We start from the raw sequence: 22,635 nt of genomic DNA, 5'->3' as shown, positions 1-22,635 counted from the left end.
AAGCACAGATTACCAACGTCAGAAGTAAGAGAGGTGACATCATGACCTAGTCTACAGATATGCAAAAGGATAATAAGGGAATATTATGAACAACTTTTTGCCAATGCATCAGATGAAATGGACAAATTCCTTGACAGACATAAGTATTATAAACCAATGGGCAACCTGAGTAATAACAAATCTACTAAGTAAATTGCATCTTTATTTCAAAACTTCCCCACCAAAAAGCAAATCAACAAACAACAACAAACCAAAAAAACTTCTAGGCCAAGATGCCTCCTGTTCAGTTCAGTTCAGTCACTCAGTCGTGTCTGACTCTTTGCGACCCCAAGAATCGCAGCACGCCAGGCCTCCCCGTCCATCACCATCTCCTGGAGTTCACTCAAACTCACATCCATCGAGCTGGTGATGCCATCCAGCCATCTCATCCTCTGTTGTCCCCTTTTCCTCCTGCCCCCAATCCCTCCCAGCATCAGTCTTTTCCAATGAGTCAACTCTTGGCATGAAGTGGCGAAGAACTGGAGTTTCAGCTTTAGCATCATTCCTTGCAAAGAACACCCAGGGTTGATCTCCTTTAGAATGAACTGGTTGGATCTCCTTGCAGTCCAAGGGTCTCTCAAGAGTTCTCCAAAACCACGGTTCAAAAGCATCAATTCTTTGGCGCTCAGCTTTCTTCACAGTCCAACTCTTGTGTCCATACATGACCACTGGAAAAACCATAGCCTTGACTAGACGGACCTTTGTTGGCAAAGTAATGTCTCTGCTTTTCAATATGCTGTCTAGGTTGGTCATAACTTTTCTTCCAAGGAGTAAGCATCTTTTAATTTCATGGCTGCAGTCACCATCTGTGGTGATTTTGGAGCCCAAAATGATAAAGTCTGACACTGTTTCCCCATCTATTTCCCATGAAGTGATGGGACCAGATGCTATGATCTTAGTTTTCTGAATGTTGAGCTTTAAGCCAACTTTTCTCTCCCCTCTTTCACTTTCATCAAGAGGCTTTAGTTGACTAAGGCTAACATAGCTGAGTACTACGAACTGGGTGGCTTAAACAACAGAAACTTATTTTCAAATAGTTCTAGAGGCTGAAAATCCACAATTAAGGTGCTACAATATTCTGTTTCTGCTGAGACCTCTCTTCCTGGCTTTCAGACAGTGCCTTCCTGCAGTGACTTTTTTGTGTGTGCAGAGAGCGTTAGTGTGTCTTCCATTTTTATAAAGATGCCAACCCTATTATATTAGGGCTTCAACACATGAATTTTGTGAGAATATACTTCAATCCATTATACCTTCAATAGTGAATTCTGCCAAACAACTAAGGAAGAAATAATACCAGTTCTTCACAAAATGAGTGAAATGAAATTGCTCAGTTGTGTCTGACTCTTTGTGACCCTGTGGACTGTAGCCTACCAGGCTCCTCCATCCATGGGATTCTCTAGGCAAGAACACTGGAGTGGGTTGCCATTTTCTTCTCCAGGGGGTCTTCCCCACCCAGGGTTCAAACCCGGGTCTCCCGCATTGGAGGCAGATGCTTTACCCTCTGAGCCACCAGGGAAGCCAGGAAAGAGTTCTTCACAAACTCTCCCAAAAACCTGACGATGAGGAACTGTTTCCAGCTCCTCTTATGAGGTCACCATTAAACTGATAGAAAAATCAGACATTGCAAGAACAGAAAACTGCAGTTCAGTATCCTTCATAAGCAGAGGTGTAAAAATCTAAACAATTTTAGCAAATCATATGCAACATATGTGCATATGTACATTGTAACCAAGTGAGATTTATCATAGGAATGTTGGGTTGACTTTACATTCGAAAGTCAAACACTATAATTTGTTATATTAATATATTAATTTGTTATATTCTATTAATATATTAATTATAATATATAAGTTAAAAGAGAAAAATCGTATGATCACCTCAGTAGATGATGCGGAGAAAGATTTTGGTAATACCTAATATCCATTACTGGTTAAAAACTCAGCAAATTTATAATAGAGGGGAACTGGGTCAGCCTGATAAAGGGCATCTACAAGAAGATACACAGCTCTCATACATAATGGTGAAAGACTTAGTGCTTTCCCCCAAGATCAGAAATGAGATAGGAAAGTCTGTTCTCACTACTACTTTTGCTCATTGAAAGAAAACAGTCTTTAGTTACAAGTCACATGATCGTCTGTAGAAAATCTGATGGAAACTACAATAAAAGCTATAATAAAAGCTAGTAAACTCACTATAAGTGAGTTTAGCAAAGTTGCAACATAAAAGATCAATATACTAATATTAATTACACTTCTTTATTCTAGCAACAAACAATTAGAAAGTTAAATTTGAAAGCCAAACAATTAGGAAGTGAGATTTATGCGGAAATTTCAAAAAATGTGAAATACAGATAAAATTTAACAAATGATGTAAAAGGTACGCTGAAATCTAGAAGATGTTACACACAGCAAAATTTGATGGAGAGAAATGGAAACATACCTTGTTCATTGAGTCAGAAGACTCGATATGGTTAAGATTTTTTTCTGCTGAGATACATTTATGGAATCTATATAATCTTAATCAAAATCCCTGTAGGATTTTTTTTTTTTGTAGAAATTCAAAAGCTGGTTCTAAAATTCATATGGAATGCAAAGGATTTAAATAGACAACTCTGATAAAGAACAAAGTTTTGAGAGTTAACACTGCCTTATTTCAAGAGTTATTATTGTTATTTTGTGGCTGTGGTGATCAAAACAGCATGGTACTGTCATCAAGATAGGGAGATATTAGTAGATCAGCGGAAGAGAGGGGAGTTCAGAAGCAAACCCTGAGTTTTGACAAAGGCACAGGCCTTTATAGCTGAGAACAGTTGAAAATCTGTATGCTGCAGAATATTATTGAGTGTTTTTCTCTGTATTTTAAGAGTGTTTATTTTTGTTTTGGCCAACAAGTTACTTAAAGATCAGCTTGGTCCTTTCAATACATTTAAAAAATCCTGGTTAAGTAGGTCTAGTGTAGGCCTTACTCTGTCCCTAAGATATGACCCACTAAAGGTCTCTCTAAATGCCCCAGTTGCTCAACAAAGTCTCTCTCCCCAGATGGGCAGGACTGTAAATGTTCCCCAGCCTGCATGATCTCCGATGGTGGTTATTAATAATTTATAGTTCCTGGGTACTTCTTGCCCAGTCTCGTATGACTATTTACCCGTGAATGGTTTAGTATTCGGATAATGACTCAAAGAGCCCCTTTCATAGATTTCTGGTGCCTTTTCTCTACACCCTCATCTCCGGTGCCCTGCCCTGTAAATTTTTTTACCCCAGCCTCCCCAGACACTGACCTGTCTCCTCCGCCCAGCAAGAGCACCTCATAGGCTGGTGTTATCCTCGGGAAACCCCAGACAAGAAGCTGGGGTGACCTCAGGTCTCACTGCATCGTGTGCCTTCACTCAGGGAGCCATAGATCTAACTACCCGGTTTTCTAATTTCTGGATAAAGCGTCCCCCCCACCCCGTATATTTTATTTAGTTTTCTAGTTGTTTACAACGGGACACTAAGTCGTAGCAGTTATTTAGTCCTGATTGGAAGTGAATATCTTTCACAACTTAGTTTTCATTGAAAATTTTTATTTTCTTAATTTGTTTTTAATAAATTTCATATTTATAATAGCAAGTACAACTGGCAAAGACAGATATGGAATAAAGACTATTGGTCTTTACATATAGCTTGTCTGGTGGGAGCAGAATGCTTTGCAGTCTGGGGTAGGGGAAGGTAGGCTCAAGTGTTCAGCAGTTGGTTTGTTTTAGTTCACAGTGGGACTGAATGGAGAGAATCACATAAAAACAAAGCAGTTGAATTGTGATCCATTGAGAAACTCTGCTGCAGTACTCAGTTACCTTTTAGGATGGAGCAGGGTATTTACATGAGAACTAGAAAAGCTGTCATCAAAGCTTTTCTGAAATTTGGGGAAACCAAAAGAGTATTATCTGTAGAAGTGGACAGGATTTGGGTTATCTAAATGAAGACTTTCAGTATTTTGGGAGGCACCGTGGAGAAATGATACTTGGTATGCAAACCTGGAAAACTATTTCAACTGTGTATCTCCTGGCTTAGGAAGTCAGAACTATTATACAGCTCAAGATCATGGTCCTTTATTTAATTTCATGGCAATTATTTTTAGCAAAGAAAGAAAATTTAGTAACATTCTTTTTTCTGGTTTTCCTGGAGGTGATTTTTTGTATCTTTCTGATACAGTTCTGAGATTTTCTCTTCATCGTTTTATAAGACATTTCAGTATTGTAACATTTTGTTAGGTGTAATAACATCTAAATAGTCTGTTTCATTAGAACTTCTAAGAAAATAATCAATTAGTCTTACATATGCAGCTTTCCTAGAGTTTCAATCAACATAAATGCTTACATGATCTATAGTTTACTCAAATATTTCAAACTAATGACATTCGCCTCTTTCACCTTTTTGCATGTAGATACTGTTATAGTTGGGTCAATGAATGAAATACTCCATAATATGATATATTTCTATTCTAGAATGTTAACTGAAATCATTCTGTTACTGATGTTCTTCTTGATTTTCAAATAAGAATTATTCATGTTTTTGGTTTTCTTTTGTTCATGCCTTCATTTCAGAAAAAATGAAGATGAATAAAGTAACTCGTGCTAACATTAACCGGAGAAACATTTTTGGAGAGAACTTACTGTATAAAGCTGCTGTGCACAATGATACCGGTCTTGTTCATCATTATATCAAAAAAGGTGGAAATGTTAATCAGCCAAGTTATGCCGGTAGGTTGTGGTTATCACCTACAGTTATCTTGAGAGTGCTTTTTGTTTCAGCTGAATTACTGCTATGAAATTATGGCAAAGTAGGCTTAAGGCAAGCCTCAAACAGAAAGCTTCCAAGTATTTTTCATTCTTAGGTGATGCTTCACCGTCCTCTCCAGGAAGTGGTAAGATAAGTGGAGAGGCATTTCCCCCTCAAAGGCTGTGCCTGCCTGGCCACGTGCAATGGCTGCCACAGGGGGACGGGGCTCCTGGGGCCAGCTTGCTGGCTTTGTGTGAGCATTGTTGCTGTGAGACTCCGCTTTTGATGGAAGAGGAATGAGGTTCAGAGCTGAAAGAAGCTGGTGATACATTGAGCTTCTGGGAAAATTAATGGTAGAGGGACAGCAAAACAGTTGCCAGGGAAATGAAGAGAACAGACTGAGTTGGAGAGGGTGGAGCAGGAAGCTCAGAAAGAGCAATCTTTCTGCCAGGTTGGATTTCTGGTACAGTCTTCCTGTGGGGAGAACCTGGCACGTTCTCTTGGAGAGGAATGATTCCTCAATGGCGTTTACGTACTTAAAGCACTGAGCAGCACTGGGCCAGCACCTTTTATGTGTCCTCGCTTTTACTGTTGTTTCTAGACTCTCTTGATGTATGAAACAGTGTGCAAAGTCTTTTGATACACAGAGATCAGCAGCACAATCCTCAGATAAGCAGGTGATACAAGTGCTCCCTCAGAACTTACTTTAGCAGGACCTGGGTTATACTGTAATCAATCAGAGCTTTAAAGACTGTTATTCTAAGTCTCGTAACCAGTTCATCTATCATGGTCTTATAACCCTAAACCAGGGATCCTTACTTGCTAGCCAGAGCTCTTGCTTCTTTGATTTTGAGAAATCCATGGTTCTTTCTGTTAAGTCTCTGTGTGCTTCTTAGGTTCAGGAGTAGTTCTGCATGCCTCTAACTGGAATTTGTGGATTTCCCAAACATCAGTCTTAACAGGTTTCTGTTCATTAACCTTTTTAAAATTCTTTCCTGTGCCATTATTAGCATCCTTGGTTGCTATTCCCTACCTGTCTTTTGCTTGGCAGCATACACCTTCTCCTCACTGCCCCATGTACTTCTGTGACTTTCATGAATTCTTTACCTGTCCGTATTTTCCAGACTTTTGCACTCCCTTGTTTTCTGCTTTTTCTTCTCAGTTGGCATCTTACTCTGACCCTACTACTTCTGACTACCATATCTTACAGAATTGCAGAGGGCAGTGTTTGCAAAAGGTTGTCCATAAGCCATTTTCCTGTCACCTACAATATTTGTTTAAAATGTAACCTTTACTGAAGCACACACACAAAATCACTGAAAATCACAGTCAAAGTCTTTAGGTTAAAATCTAGAGATCGAGCTTCCCTAGATGGTTTTAAAAATATCCATTCATTTATTTGGATGCACAGGGTTTTTGTTGTGGCCCATGGGGTCTTTGATCTTCATTGTGGCATGAGGATCTTCAGTTGCACATGCAGCGTCTTCAGTTGCAATGTGCGGGATCTAGTTCCCTGACCAGGCTCAAACCCAGAACCCCTGTGTCGGGAGTGCAGAGTCTTAGCCACTACACCACCAGGGAAGTCCCTCCCTAGGTGATTTTTATTCCCATTAAAGTTCAAGAACTACTGACAAGAGGTGTGTGGCCTCCTTATAACATATTGGTTCAATGTAGTGAGCTTTTACTATATGCCTCCTCTGCGCCAAATACTGTGGAAACAAAAAAGTAAACAATATCTACTAGAAAGGTTAAAATATATTTATTTTTTGATACAATCCAATAAAGACTTCAGTTCAGTTCAGTCGCTCAGTCGTGTCTGACTCTTTGCGACCCCATGAACTGCAGCACGCCAGGCCTCCCTGTCCATCACCAACTCCCGGAGTTCACTCAGACTCACGTCCATCGAGTCCATGATGCCATCCAGCCATCTCATCCTCGGTCGTCCCCTTCTCCTCCTGCCCCCAATCCCTCCCAGCATCAGAGTCTTTTCCAATGAGTCAACTCTTCACATGAGGTGGCCAAAGTACTGGAGTTTCAGCTTTAGCATCATTCCTTCCAAAGAAATCCCAGGGCTGATCTCCTTCAGAATGGACTGGTTGGATCTCCTTGCAGTCCAAGGGACTCTCAAGAGTCTTCTCCAACATCACAGTTCAAAAGCATCAATTCTTCGGTGCTCTGGCTTCTTCACAGTCCAACTCTCACATCCATACATGACCACTGGAAAAACCATAGCCTTGACTAGACGGACCTTAGTCAGGAAAGTAATGTCTCTGCTTTTGAATATGCTATCTAGGTTGGTCATAACTTTTCTTCCAAGGAGTAAGCGTCTTTTAATTTCATGGCTACAGTCACCATCTGCAGCGATTTTGGAGCCCAAAAAAACAAAGTCTGACACTGTTTCCACTGTTTCCCCATCTATTTCCCATGGAGTGATGGGACCGGATGCCATGATCTTCGTTTGTACACAAAATGTAATATACCCAATTATTTTTTCATAGGTAACATTTGCATTTTATAAGTCCTCATTTATATTTTGTGATATCTTTGTCTTTGATTTAAAAAAAACTATCTCAATAATTCTTTACGTATCAAAACCAATGGTGACAACCATGAAATAGCCTGAAAATAAGCTCTGAATACCCAGAATAGATCTAATAAAGCTTCTTTGCTAAAACCCTGTCAGATCAATGAATTGAGGATTATTTTACACAGATTCCTAAGCTTATGACACATTAGAACTGAAAAGAAAGATTGGCTCAGGCCAGGATGTTGATAATAGCAAGAAGTTTAAGCCAACAACAAGGTAAGAGACACATGAAAACATTAAAAGTGAGGAGCAAAATTGTTGAGGACCGTAATACGGAAGAAGGTACACTGCACATCTCTGTGGGTGTTATCAGTTGCTGCGTTAGATCATGCAGCTAGTATCATTATGATGTTGAATTTTTTTAAACAGTGGGTTCAATTGTATTGCCTTTATAGGAAACCTATCTTCTCAGAAAGCTTTGAGGAAATTTCCTCCAAGACAGTTACATTTTTAAAAAGGAAAAAAAGATTTTGCTTGAGGATCTCCCAACTTGCAGTTTGGGGAGATAATAAAAGATTTGTTATTTTGGAGTTTAATAGATATCTTTGACTTATATCATTGTGTCTGACTAACAAAAAGATTTATCTGGCTGACTGGTATCCTTGGAGCACTTTGTAGTATGTTAATTGAATTATTGTAACTAACTTTTTGCAAATTGGGAGAAAAAATTATACAGTTGACCCTTGAATAGCATGGGAGTTAGGGTCCTGACTCTCACTGTGGTCAAAAATCTGAGTATAAATTATAGTTAGCTTTCCCTATCCATGGTTTCTCCTTCAATGACCTCAGATTGTGTGATACCATAGTATTTACTGTTGGAAAGAAATCTGTGTATAAGATAGACCTGCGAAGTTCAAACCCACGTTGGTCAAGAATCAACTTTTAAACTGACTTCTGTGAGGTCCTGCTGGCTGGTTACTTTAACAAAAGTAACTTGAGCTACGAATAAGGCTTTTTTCCCTCTTCTCTGCAGAAAAGTAACCTGCAACCAGCAGTCTCTATGAGCTAATAATGACCCCCTCTCCTTGCAGCCTTTTTATTTGAGGGGGGCAGGAGTGTTTTCAAATTTTTTACTATTTTCATATTTTTCCATATTAATACCAATACCAATTAAGGGTAGGAGTTTTAATAAAAATTTGAATTGAATCCGCAGATAATACAGATTGCCTCATGGTGAGATTACCTTGTTTCATAGCCAAAGTATTTTTATAGCAGCAACTTAGAATTAGAGTTCTTATTTTAAGGGCAAGCACAGACATTATTAAGATGCCAAATATAACAAACACCATTACTTTTTTGTGTCATAGGTTGGACAGCACTTCATGAAGCTAGTTTAGGAGGGTTTTATCAGACAGTAAGTGAACTGTTAAAAGGTGGAGCAGATGTGAATATCAGCGGAATGTACCAGATCACTCCCCTACATGATGCTGTGATTAATGGACATTATCAGGTACTGTAATTATTTCGTTTGCAGAGCAAACACTACACTCTTCAACTATTAAAAACTTCTGTGACCAACAGTAGAAAAACAGATAGGGATTCAGTTTCAGTTCATTCTGCTAATCAGTACTCAGAATTTATAAAAAAATATTACTGTGATGGATTGGTTGTGCCTAATATGGCAGACCCCGTTTTATATGTTACTTTTAATGACTACATGATGTGTATTTTGGTTGTACATAGTATTTTTTCAACTTCCTTAGGACTTTTTTTGTATAGTACTTTATAGGCTCTGTGTGCATGTGCTGAGTCGCTTTAGCCGTGTCCAGCTCTTTGCGACCCGGTGGACTATAGCCCTTCAGGCTCCTTTGTCCATGGGGTTCTCCAGGCAAGAACACTGGAGTGGGTTGCCATTTCCTCCTCCAGGGGATCTTCCCCACCCAGGGATCAAACCCAGGTCTCCTTCACCACAGGCAGATTCTTTACCGCTTGAGTCATGAGGGACACCCTTACAGGCTCTAGGAGAACACTTCCTTCTTAGTAGGTTATGCAATGATAGGGTCGCAGCAGGCTCACAGCTTTTTGTAGTCTAGTGTTACTTTCAGAATCAGACTAAGTAAGACATGAGACCCTCTCAGGCTTAATGACCAACCAGTACACACCAGCACAGAGGTACCAATGGTTATAATACCAAATGCTATAATTCCATATATGTTGGTTAATAGTAACTAAAGTAATGGTATGTGAATGCTAGGTTGCTTCAGTTATGTCTTGACTCTGCAACCCTATGGACTGTAGTCCACCAGGCTCCTCTGCCCATAGGATTCTCTAGGCAAGAAAACTGGAGTGGGTTGCCATGCCCTCCTCTAGGGATTTTCCCAACCCAGGGATCAAAGCCAGGTCTCTTACGTCCCCTGCATTGGCAGCTGGGTTCTTTACCACTAGTGCCACCTGGGAAGCCCACAATTATGAAACTGTTAATTAAGACTGGCACAGTGCTTTATCATGTGTACTCTGAGCTTCCTAGACATTTTTTTCTGGTCCAGGGACTGCATCGGGCTGAGGCATTTCCTGAAAATAGTTTATTGTTTATTTAAAGTGGTGGAAGTTGCTTCTGGGCTTAAAACCTCTAGAGTAGGAAAGAGGGCTAAGGAAGATCTGTTCTGTTTCTCCAGAAGAAATACCTGCCACAGGTAGAGCTGGGGAAGGCTATAGGCAAGAATCTCTTAGAAAGGATGCAGTTGAGCTCATTTCATGTGCTAGGAAGGTTATACTCAAAATCCTATAAGCTAGGCTTCAGTAGTATGTGAACTGAGAACTTCCGAGTGTATAGGCTGTGTTTTCAAAGAGGCAGAGGAACCAGAGATCAAATTGTCAACAGTTGTTGGGTCATGGGGAAAGCAAGGGAATTCCAGAAAAACATCTGCTTCATTGACTACACTGAATGAAGCCTTTGACTGTGTGGATCACAGCGAACTGGAAAATTCTTAAAGAGATGGAAATACCAGAGCACCTTACCGTCTACTGAGAAAACTGTATGCAGGTCAAGAAGCAACAGTTAAAACCAGACGTGGAACAACTGACTGGTTCAAAATTGGGAAAGGGATACATCAAGGCTGCATATTGTCACCCCGTTTATTCAACTTCTATGCAGAGTACATCATGTGAAATACTGAGCTGGATAAATCACAAGCTAGATCACGATTGCTGGGAGAAATGTCAACAACTTCAGATATGCAGATGATACCACTCTAATGGCAGAAAGTGAAGAGGAACTAAAGAGCCTCTTAATGAGGGTGAAAGAGGAGAGTGAAAAAGCTGGCTTAAAACTCAACATTCAAAAAACTAAGATCATGGCGTCCAGTCCCATCAGTTCATGGCAAATAGATGGGGGGAAAAGTAGAATCAGTGACAGATTTTTTTTTTTCCTTCGGCTCTGAAATCACTGTGGACTGTGACTACAGCCATGAAGTTAAATGCTTGTCCTTGGAAGGAAAGCTGTGACAGACCTAGATAGCATATTAAAAAAGCAGAAAGATCCCTTTGCCGACAAAGGTCCATAGAGTCAAAGCTATGGTTTTCCCAGTAATCAAGTACCATAAAGAAGGCTGAGCTTCAAAGAATTGATGTTTTTGAATTCTGATGCTGGAGAAGACTCTTGAGAGTCCCTTGGACTGCAAGGAGATCAAACCAGTCAATCCTAAAGGAAATCAACCTGATTATTCATTGGACTGATGCTGAAGCTCCAATACTGGCGCCTGATTCAAAGAGCTGACCCATCGGAAAAGACCCTGATGTTGGGAAGGAGTGAAGGCAAAAGAAGGGGGCAGCAGAGGATGAGATGGTTAGATCGCATCACCAACTCAGTGGACATGAATCTGAGCAAACTTCAGAAGACAGTGGAGGACAGAGGAGCCTGGCATGCTGCAGTCCATGAGGTTGCAAAGAATTGGGCATGACTTACTAACTAGACAACAACAACAACACTTAAATACATTCTTTCAAGTGTGGAGAAAGTAGAATTTGTGAATTTCAGATGATCAGCTCACTGTGGTTGCTTAGAAAATTCTGGGACAAATTATTAAACATACAGTGGGAGACATTTAGGCAGGCATAATGATCTTTGAGCATAAGCAGACATCGCTAAGAACACATCATGTCAGACTGACCTTGATCCTCCTTTATTAGGGTTAATTTGTGAAGGAAATGGCATGGCAAGTTGATATAAGTTATCTCAGTTTTAGCAAGCTTTTCTCCAGTGTTCTTGCCTGGGGAATCCCAGGGACAGAGGAGCCTGGTGGGCTGCCACCTATGGGGTCTCACAGAGTCGGACATGACTGACACAACTTAGCAGCAACACAGCAGCAAGCTTTAATTTGATGGAGCATGCTTGTGATATGTGAGTATTTGAGATGTTGGATTAGAAGTTCATTGACTATGTTATTGGGATTCACAGATACTAAAAAGATATCCCCAGACATGTTGATTATCCATTCCATTTGTGTCTGGAGTGAGCTGTCTTATAAAGTTTGATTGTCTATTCTATTGCACTATAAAAAGTCATACTGCATAGTAGGCGGGACCATGGATAGTGTTTTGTCATTGTTGGGAGTATTTTTTTTTAAATTCCAGACATCATACCATTTTACCGATAAATACTTGTACCTGCATCTCTAATAGATAAGGACTTTTTTCTCACACCCACATTTTTTTAATCATCTTACCTAATAAAACTTATTTGTTAATACCATTTAATAATACCCAGTCCATATTCAAGTTTTCCCAAATTATCTAAAAGTGGTTTCTATTAAAAATTTTGTTTGAATGAGGACCTGTGAGGGTCTATGTACTACATGTGTTTTTTATGTCTCTTAAGTATGTTTTGATCTATAATGTTTCTTCCTGTGTTTTCTCTCTTCTGGAGCCTGGGTAATTTGTTGGTTGGGGTTTCCGAAATTCTGGATTTGACTGATTTTTATGGTTTCTTTTCGTATTTTCTGTAAGTGGCTGTTTTAATGGAAAATCTATTTAGAGACCATAGTTTGGGTGTGAGGTGTGCTCATTGCTATTGGACGTCATTGTTTTTAGGCATTTTCCGTGAAATCATACTTTTAGAAAGAAAAATCATGAGTTCTTACTGATATTTCCATTTCAAACTTAATATTATAGATTCATAATAACTTTACTTTTTACTTGTGTCTCTTTTCCTTTTATGCTAAGCATTTGTGTCTTAATACATTAACTTATTTCTTTATTGTACATTTTATTTACAGTATTACTATTAGTGATATTTCTGTTATTAACAATAGTAATAACAATGGAACTACTAATGAATTGCTTTTTGTTTGTTTATACCCATTAGGAATGTATAGTCAAAATATTGGCTTTTCAAGTCTTGAAAGAATTTTATTCTCTGTCTTATTGGCTTCTTACACAAGGGATTTATTGGAAGGAAGAGATTTGAAATAATATCCTCCAAACTGAGAAGGAACTTTGAGTCTGTAAAACAAAGCTCTATTAACAAAGCAGCTGCATACAGTGCAGTCATGACGCTTATTGTGGATAGCTTATATACTGGCGAGATTGGGCAGCGAGCAATCCAGAGGCATGCACAGCTGCGCTCCACACCACAGAAAGGAGTCCAGGGGGATTTAAGGGGGCCAGAGCTAAAATTAGAATCTGACCACCAAGTGAGAAGCACATCCACACTGACTGGAGCGGGGGAGCTTTCCTCCTCCTGGGGTCTCATGACCATTAACCATCTGCGTCAGCAAAAGGCATTCTTTCAGCTTTCACATCTGATGAAGGCAAAGTTGGTAGTGAATTTATCTGCCTTGAGCACATTCCTTATGAGTAGGCTGAAGTGCAGTCATGCAGAAAGGAGAGGGGAAGGACTGGAGTAGAGCTGACAAGGTGGAGTCAGAGTGGTTCAGCAGCACAGAAGTCAGCTGATTCTAGAAGGAGGAAAAAAAGCACTAGAGTCAATAATGTTGTTGAAGGTGAAAAGCTACGGGCAAGCTCTCAGTAGAAGTATTTCCTTCAGGGGTCTACTGTTTGATGAACTAAACAAGTGGAGATTGTGAGGCCAGCCACTTACTGAAATGGCTCTGCTTGTTCCAGTTAAGAATACGTGGTGGCCTTAAAATAGCCACAGATTCTTTAACACTCTTCTGTCCGAAAGGTGGAACCTGAGTCTTCTCCTCAGGAGTGTGGGCTGCAGTTTCAGTGAGTTGCTTCTAACAAATAGGATGTGGCAGAAGCAACACATTATATGACTTCTGAGACCTGGTTGAAAGCTATCGTGGCTTCTTCCTTGTTCTGTCCGTCACTCGTTCAACAACTGAAGGAAGCCAGATGTCATATCGAGCAGCCACTCAAGCAGCTCCATGGAGAGGTGCACTGGCAGTGCACTGAGCCTTTTCCTGCCCACAGCCACGTGAGTGAGCCATCTTAGAAACGGGTCCTCCAGGTGCTGTCGAGCTTCGAGATGATTGTATCTCCAGCCAGCCTCTTGACTACAACCTCCTGAGAGGCCCCGAGGCAAAACTAACCACCTCCACCACTCCCAAATTCCTGACCCACAGAACTATGAGATTGTAAATATTTATTATTAAGCTACTGAGTTTTGCGGTAACTTGTCAGGTAGCAACAGATAACTAATACAGAATCAAATACAGGTTTAAAATACAGGGTTAAAAACTCCATGGAAATAAATTATTTACTGCCATTTGATGAGAAGAGAGAGTTTTTTAAGTTAAAGAGTGTATAATATAAGTAGGCTTCAGAAGTCCTGATAGCAGGCTATAGAGGAAATTGGTGAATGTGGATAGTTGGTGTCGATAGAGTATATGGATAGAGAGTATCCACTGGACAGTGGATAAGACAGAGACTGCCAGAGTAATGTATTCCCTCCCTTAGCGTAACCATCCCGGATTTCCAGAGAAGTGAGGCTCTCTTCCCTTCCTCCTGTCTTCTTTTTCATGTTCCTTGATCCTCAGATACTCTCATACGGCATGCTTCATTATTTGACATAAAACCTCCAGAGATAAACAAACTTATGGAATTACTTTTCCTGAAAGAAAGCAATATGCTTTCCATTTGTATTGCTGAACAGTATGTGAAGATCCAGGCATATGAATTATAGATTTAATTATACCTACTATTACTTTCAATCCTCTTACCTAGCTTTAAACTCCCATAATAAAGTCATTTGAAAAGCAGAATCATCAAGTTTCTGAATCTTAATTTTTAAAGGATTTAGCTTATATTATCCCTGTGTGTGATGGGGCACTTCTCTCTCATAGAATGCTTTTTCTGTAAAAGGGAATATATATATGTAAAAGGAAATATATATTAAATATATATAGATATAAATATATATGTATATAATTTTTAGATGCTTAAAATTTATAGAAATTCTGACCTTTTCTCTCATTCCAGACATTTACATGGAAATCTAGGCTTCTTTTAGTATAACGTTCTTGAAAGCCTGTTTCACACATCCTCCTAGACCAACATTCATTCTTTTATTAAACATACAGTCTGTGCCAGATACTGAAATAGACACTGGGAATATAAAGATGATTAAGACATATATCTGTTGCGAAAACTTGGAAGCAACTTAAATATCCGTTAGTAGGGTTGTTTTTCAGTTGCTTAGTCATGTCTGACTCCTTTTCACCCCATGAACTGTAGCACGCCAGGCTCCCCTGTCCTCCACCATCTCCCAGACTTTGCTCAAACTCATGTCCATTGAGAGTCAGTGATGCCATCCAACCATCTCGTCCTCTGTCATCCACTTCTCCTCCTGCATCCAGTCTTTCCCAGCATCAGGATCTTTTCCAGTGAGTCAGCTCTTCGTATCAGGTGGCCAAAGCTTTGGAGCTTCAGCTTCAGCATCAGTCCCTCCAGTGAATATTGAGGACTGATTTCCTTTAGGATTTACTGGTTTGAGATCCTTGCTGTCCAAGGGACTCTCAAGAGTCTTCTAAATTGTAGCATTAATACATTCATATAGGTATATTAAAAAGTAAATTATTACTCAGCTGCTAGAAAGAATGAGGAAGTTCAATCTATCTGATTTGAAACAGTTTTCAGAGTCTGATGCAGGGTAGGGTAGGGTAAGCAGGAAAGAAGCTAAAGCACAGAAAAATGTATATATTATAGGCCGACTTGTGTAAGAAACAACATATATACACATTTATGATATACACATATATACCTGTTGGACTAGACCTATTGGGAAAATTCAGGGGAAACTGTAACTAGGGCTAACTTAGGAGAAATAATTAGATGACTGAAGTACAAGGGTAGAGAAGGGAAACTTAGTTTTCATTGTCTGTTTCTCTGAGCCTTCTGTATTCTGAGCCATATTTATTGATTTCCTATCCAAAAATATTAATTTTAAAAGATAATCAGAGTCCCATCCTCAAAAAACTTGAAATATAGGGGAGAGATAGGTATAAGAGCTGAGTATAATATAACATAGCATATATTGGACATAAAATATGTACATAAAAGAAGGAAGAGGTCATTTTTCTCTAGGGCATCAGTGGGTGAGGAGGTCGGGGAGCGCTTCATAGAGGAGGCTACTTGAGGAGTAGTAACAGATTAAGAGTTTACTGGTTTCTCTCTGACGCTGAGGAGGAGGAGCAGCAGCAAAGGAATACGGAGAAGACACTATCTCCTGGAACCTGTTAAAATCGCATTTACTAGTGCAGAATGTAATTCAAGTTCCCCATATGTATGCTAGCTCCATTTCATCATCAGTTAAACCACAGACATTCTGTCCTCCCTCCCTCCCTCCCCGCTTTCTTCCCTCTTCCTTGCTTCCTCTCTCTTTTTTTGGTAAGAGAAGTCATATGTACATCAACAGATTATGATTCAGTAGCAGTTACATTGAATTTTGTTGTTGGGCAATGATGTTACAGGTAAACCCAAACTCTGTATGGTTGGTAAATTCCAAATATTTGGAAAGAAATATTTGATGTTGCTTAGAGTTGTATGCTAGCATACGTTTATAATAATAATATACTTTTTGTCTGGGCTCCTCACATAAAACAATCTTCCTCTAGGTGGCAGAGTTACTTCTTTTGAATGGAGCCGATCCTTTATTTAGAAATGACAATGGAAAGTGTGCTTTAGATGAGGCCAAAGACTCACGTATGATGCGTCTCCTTGAGAGATTTGTTCCTAAACATCAAAACCATCTTACATCAGGTAAACTTAAACTGCTATGTTACATCTGTTCATCATGTCAGCAGTTGCAGTTGAGTCGCTCAGTCGTGTGCGGCTCCTTGTGACCCCATGAACTGCAGCACACCAGGCTGACCTGTCACTGGCTCCTGGAATTTGCTCAGACTCAGGTCCATTGAATCAGTGATGTCATCCAACCATGTCATCCTTAGTAGAGAGTCTTAGTAGAGAGTTATAGAAATCAAGCTTAGAATTATAGAAATTAAATTGATTTTCCTCAAAAATTTTGAGAAAACCCATCCAGTGACGTTCTGGCTTCATTTGCAAATGCACCAAATGGAAGAACTCTAAAGGAACTAAGATAATACTAAATGTCCTTTTCCCCAGGATATGCATTGCAAACAGGAAACTTTTATACAGTTCTGGGTTTTCCCTCCATAATCCATTGACTGAACAACACGAGTTATAAATTGTAACTTATGTTTGGCTGCATCTTTTTCAATGAATATGGTCAGGATTGTTTACTTTCATTCCTGAAGAATATTTTCTTACGGCTATACTTTTGCCTTGTCATTCATCATTACACTGTTAAGTTAAACAGCAAAGGAGCAATTAAACTTCAGTTTCAAAGAGATTATATAAGAATCGTTTATATTTTATTGAAGTATAATTGATTTACAATGTTATGTTAGTTTCTGGTATACAATGTAGTGATTCAGTATTTTTATATGTTATACTCCATTTAAAGTTATTGCAAAGTAATGGCTATATCCCTGTGCTTATTCATTTTATACACAGTATTTTGTATCTCTCAATTCCCAAACCTTTTTTTGCCCCTCTCTCTTCCCTTTCCCCACTGGTAACTATTACTTTGTTTTCTGTATCTGTGAGTCTGTTTCTGTTTATACATTGATTTGTTTTATTTTTTTACATTCCACATATAAGTGGTAATATAGAGTATTTTTCCTTCTCTTATTTCACCAAGAATAGTACCTTCTGGGTTGTTGCAAATGGCAGAATTTCATTCTTTTTTATGGTTGAGTAGTATCCCATTGCATGAATATATACTCCATCTTCTTTATCCATTCATCTGCTATGGACAGTTAGGTTGTTTCCATATCTTTGGTATTATATATAATGCTACTATGAACATGGGGGTGCTAGTATCTTTTTGAATTCATGTTTTTGTTTTCTTTGGGTGTATATCCAGCAGTTTAATTGCTGGATCATATCATGGTTTCTTTTTTTTAATTAATTAATTTTACTTCTGGCTGCGGCGGGTCTTCATCTGCCTTCTGTGCGGGCTTTCTCTAGCTGTGGAGAGCAGGGGCTGCTCTTCCTTGCGGTGCACGAGCTTCTCGTTGTGGTGGAGTCTCCGGTTGCGGAGTGCTGGCTTTCGGTGCTCGGGCCTCAGCGGTTGCAGCACGCTGGCCCAGTAGCTGTAGCGCGTGGGCTCTCGGGCGTGTGGGCTTCACCCGTTGTGGTACACAGACTCAGTAGTTGCAGCTCACAGTCCCCAGAGCATGGACGCAGTCGTTGCGGCCCTCGGGCTTAGCTGTTCCACAGCATGTGGAATCGTCCCAGACCAGGGATCGAACCTGTGTCCCTTGCATTGGCAGGTGGATTCTTATCCACTGTGCCACCAAGGAAGTGCAGTCATATCTTAGCCCTACTTTTCTTTTTAGGAGCAGTCTCCATATCTCCATACTGTTTTCCATTGTTGCTGTTGTTGTTCAGTCATTAAGTCATGTCCGACTAGTTCTTTGCGACCCCGTTAACTACAGCACGCCAGGCTTCTCTGTCCTTCACTGTTTCCCAGTTCAAACTCGTGTCCACTGAGTCGGCGCACAGTGGCTGCAGTTTACATTCCCACCGACAGTGTACAAGGGATCCCTTTTCTACAAATCCTTAACAGCTTTTGTTGTTTGTAGACTTTTTGATGACATATTTTGACAGGTGTGAGGTAACATCTCACCACGGTTTTGATTTGTATTTCTCTGGTGATTATTAGTGTTGAACATGTTTTCATGTGCCTGTTAGCTATCTGTATATCTTCTTTGGAAAAATGTCTATTCACGTCTTCTGTCCATTTTTTTAGTTTTTTTTTTTATATTGCATTGTATGAATTGCTTATGTATTTTGGACATTAACCTCTATTGGCCATATCATTTTCAAATATTTTCTTTCATTTAGTAGGTCATCTTTTTGTCTTGTCAGTGATTTCCTTTGCTATGCAAAGCTTTTCAGTTTCATTAGGTCCCATTTGTTTATCTTTTATTTCATTTCCTTTGTTTCCTTAGGAAACAGATATAATAATGTAACAAAATAATATTAAATATTACAATGATTTATTTCAAAGAACATCCTGCCCATGTTCTCTGTTGGAAGTTTTGTGGTTTCTGTTCTTACGATTATGTCTTTAATCCATTTTGAGTTTATTTTTGTATGTGGTGTGAGAAAATGTTCTAATTTCATTCTTTTACACATAGCTGTCCAGTTTCACTGCTTATCATAGGTACCATTTATTGAAGAGACTTTCTTTTATCCATTGTATTTTCCCTCCTCTGTCACAAGTTTGTTGAAAATAACTGCATTGGTTTATTTCTGAACTTTCTAGTCTGTCCCATCAGTCTGTGTCTGGTTTTGTGCCATCACCATAGTTTTGTGTAGTCTGAAGTCAGGGAGCATGATTCCTCCAGCTCTGTTCATCTTTCTCTAGATTGCTTTGGCAGTTCAGGGTCTTTTGTGGTCTTGCATAAATTATAGGATTACTTGTAGTTCTGTGAAAAATGCTGTGACTGTTTTGATAGGGATTGCATTAGATCTGTGGATTACTTTGGGTAGCGTGGAAATTTTGATAGTATTCTTTCAGTCCAAGAACACAGTATATCTTCTCTTTTCCATGTATCATCTTCAGTTTCCTTCACTGATGTTTATAGTTTTCAAAGTATAAGTTGGTTAAGATTATTCCTTGGTATTTTATTCTTTTTGGTGAGATTGTAAATGTAGGTAATTGTTTTTTTCTTACTTTCTCTTTCTGATAGTTCCCTATTAGTACATAGAAAAGCAGTGGATTTCTGTATATTAATCATGTATCCTTCAACTTTAGTAAGCAGATGTATTAGGAAGTGATAATGATACAATTCATTATGAAAGACTTTTTGCCTTATAAAAGCTTGTACACTTGCATATCTGAGTATAACTGTTGGGAATATAAAAATACCGAGTTCAGTGCCCATCTTCAGCATTATGTTGTTGGGTCTGTTTTGCTTTTCCTACAGAAGTGTTTTCAGCTCTCTCAAGATAGTATTTGGTTTATAATAAATATGGAAATCATAAATTATGTAATGTTATATGTGCCAATTTTAACAAAATGTGTTTTTGTAATTTTATTTTTTCCACTTGGTTTGCTCATGGCAAGGGCCTTGTGGTTTTAGAAGCCTAGAGTCTGACCTCTGGAGGCTGTTTTCTTTGATTTTCTCTTTTTGTTTACAGCTCAGAAGAATAGCCTTGACCCTTCAGATGGAGAGGAGGCACACCAGCACAAGGTAGCTCTCTGTTCAGCAGTGAACATGTTTATGGAGCATACCTGTGGGTTATTTTATTGATCATTGGAGGGGAAAGACTGTTAAACATTCATCAGGAACAGTGACTTCGCCTTTGCTTTTTAGACACTTTGGAATAATTACATGAGACTAGAAGGTTCTGGGCTGTTAGTGTGGGAAGCAGTTGAGTAAATGTAGTGTATGTGGGCACACTAATGTATTGGTAACCATTTCTACTTCTTTCTCCTCTTTATAAAGCCATGAGGTTTATCAGCCATGTTGACTTTCCTCTGGCCTGAGCACAGTATGAGAGTCAAAGGTGCTAATCCAGCCCGTTGAACTTTACGTGGTGGGCAGTTATTTCCCATCTGATGCTTCCGTTGTGATGTGTGAGAGGAAGCCCTGTTCCTGTCTCAGTCTTGTCAGCCCACAGTAATCTTTCCATACACGCCTACTTGGCTGCATTATGTCTTTTTGTTTTTAAATCCCTTCTTCCACTACCCTATGTGGAAGCATACTATGATGCTCACAGATACCAGAGGAAGAAACTCTTAATTCTATCTCTGTAACAAATGGGAGAGGAGAGTGGTTTTAAAGCATATTTACAAAGATTCCTTATGAAGGAATTATCTGATTGTTTTAAAAGCCTATACAGATTAGCTTGATTAAAATTTTTTATTATGTTTGGTAATAAGATTGATAGTGCTAAAATACTGGCAAGTACAAAGTAAAATGTACAGGAAAAAATAACAATTAGCGCATATATGGAATTTGAATCTATTACATTTGTCTTTCTGCTTTTCGTCTATTTTTTTCTGAAATATACATCAGGTTGTATATATCCTAGCAGGCCCTGTGGTTAGATCAAATTATAAGGTTGAATGGAATAATAGTTTTCTTTTTCTCCAGTCCAGAATGAATTGAATGCAGAATTACAGCTGACAGTTAAAGCTAACTATGTATTTTGTTTCTATAGAAACCAAAATTCAGTTCTAAAAATCACAGTGGGTTTGTTTGTGATGAAAATTCCAACAGACAGAAGCCAGAACATGTAGAAGTCAATAAAGAAAGCAGAAAGAGTTTATTTATAAATACAGATATATATGAACGTTATCAAAAAGATTCCCCAAACATGAGAATTGGTAAATCCAAGCAGAAACAATCAGTTCTCAACCAGGCACACTCTATAGGATTCAGAAAGGACAATCTCCATAGTGCTGAGGATCCCAGCACAAGTGTGTCTAAAGATAAAGGAAGAAGAAATGCACAGCATAAAAGGACTCAAGTGGATGATACAAGCCAAGAAAGCAGTCCAAGAAAGACAGTGGCTGTCTCTTCTTCTAGAAGGAGAAGCAGATCAGTTACTCGTCAGCAACAAGCTCTCCAAATCCTTGATGACCTTCCAGAAAAGTCTTGTAAACCTTTCAGCCAAGCTCTATCAGGCCTGAAAAATGGTTTGTGTAATGATGTTGAAACTTGTTCAATTCTCAGAGAGACACATACTCAAAGCCTGGATTTATCAGACAGTCAAGAAATACAATGTATGGAAGTAGAATCCACTGACCAAGCTGAAGCTGTTTCTCTCTTAGGACTTTCTCTACACGAAAAAACCAAGTTACTACCTGTTACTACAGATCAGCAGCCTCATACTCTCCACGACCAGGAGCACGTCAGCCCGTATAAATCTCATGAAAACAGTAACTCAAGTCAAAAAGATGAGAGCCTCAAGTGGGAAAACATTTCCCCATCCTTTATAAAGGAAAACTTTAATAATGATGATCATGGTGATTCCTGTGCCTCTGAGGAGACTGTAATATCTAAAAAGGTGATAAGTTCTTCAGGTGGCAAAAACCATGATAATTATAAAGAAAATAAAACAAATAGAGAAGAAATGGATTTTCAACAATTTTTACCTTCTCAAGACCATTTTCCACAGGAAAATGAGTTAAAAGCAGATAGCCTAACGATACTTCCACAACAGGAAGCTGTTCGTTTTTCTAATTCAGATGATATAATAGTTTCTGAACATGTTCCAGATTATGAGCAATGTTTATATGGAACTTCTTTTGATCACTCACATGGCAGTCCTGAACATACTCCTCTGGCTTGTATAGGAACACTCTCGACACAGGAAGCTTCAGAGTTGACCAGTCATGAGAAGCTGATCAAGAATCCTCAGGATTATAGCCCCAGCACACTAACTCCTTTAATGAATCAAACAGATAGACATATTGTGGAAAAGGTGAATAGGGAAGGAGACACTAAAAGGAATTATACTGACACAGGCCGAGAAACAAGTCCTTCAAATAGGCCTTCATCCAGAGGTGTTCCTTCTCAAGTAATGGAAACAACTGAAGTTGAAAAAAGGAGACAAGAGAGCAAAGCCATACAAAATACAGGTTTTCATTCTACTGACAATGAAGAATTGACCAACATCTCACAACTTAGTCAAAGAGAAGAGAGGGAGATTTCTCACAAACCAGGTATTACTAGTATTGTTCAATTTGTACACATTTCCTATAGATTTAGTTATTTCATAGAAATTTCCAACTGAATTTTACTTAACCTCTGC

At 39.0% G+C, this 22,635-nt stretch overlaps 1 protein-coding gene across 1 annotated transcript in view; it reads left to right on the top strand.

Annotated features, from left to right (window-relative positions):
* Nucleotides 1-22,635, top strand: part of ANKRD31 (ankyrin repeat domain 31) — a 134,182-nt gene that overhangs the window by 49,262 nt on the left and 62,285 nt on the right. The window contains exons 10-14 of the mRNA XM_069595327.1: nt 4,622-4,777; nt 8,691-8,833; nt 16,398-16,542; nt 20,014-20,066; nt 21,040-22,546. Coding sequence (XP_069451428.1) covers nt 4,622-4,777; nt 8,691-8,833; nt 16,398-16,542; nt 20,014-20,066; nt 21,040-22,546 — 2,004 coding nt within the window. The remainder of the gene's footprint in view (nt 1-4,621; nt 4,778-8,690; nt 8,834-16,397; nt 16,543-20,013; nt 20,067-21,039; nt 22,547-22,635) is intronic.

The sequence above is a fragment of the Ovis canadensis genome, chromosome 7 (assembly GCF_042477335.2).
Source record: "Ovis canadensis isolate MfBH-ARS-UI-01 breed Bighorn chromosome 7, ARS-UI_OviCan_v2, whole genome shotgun sequence".
Taxonomy (NCBI): Eukaryota; Metazoa; Chordata; class Mammalia; order Artiodactyla; family Bovidae; genus Ovis; species Ovis canadensis.
This window is presented reverse-complemented; position numbering and strand designations above follow the sequence as displayed.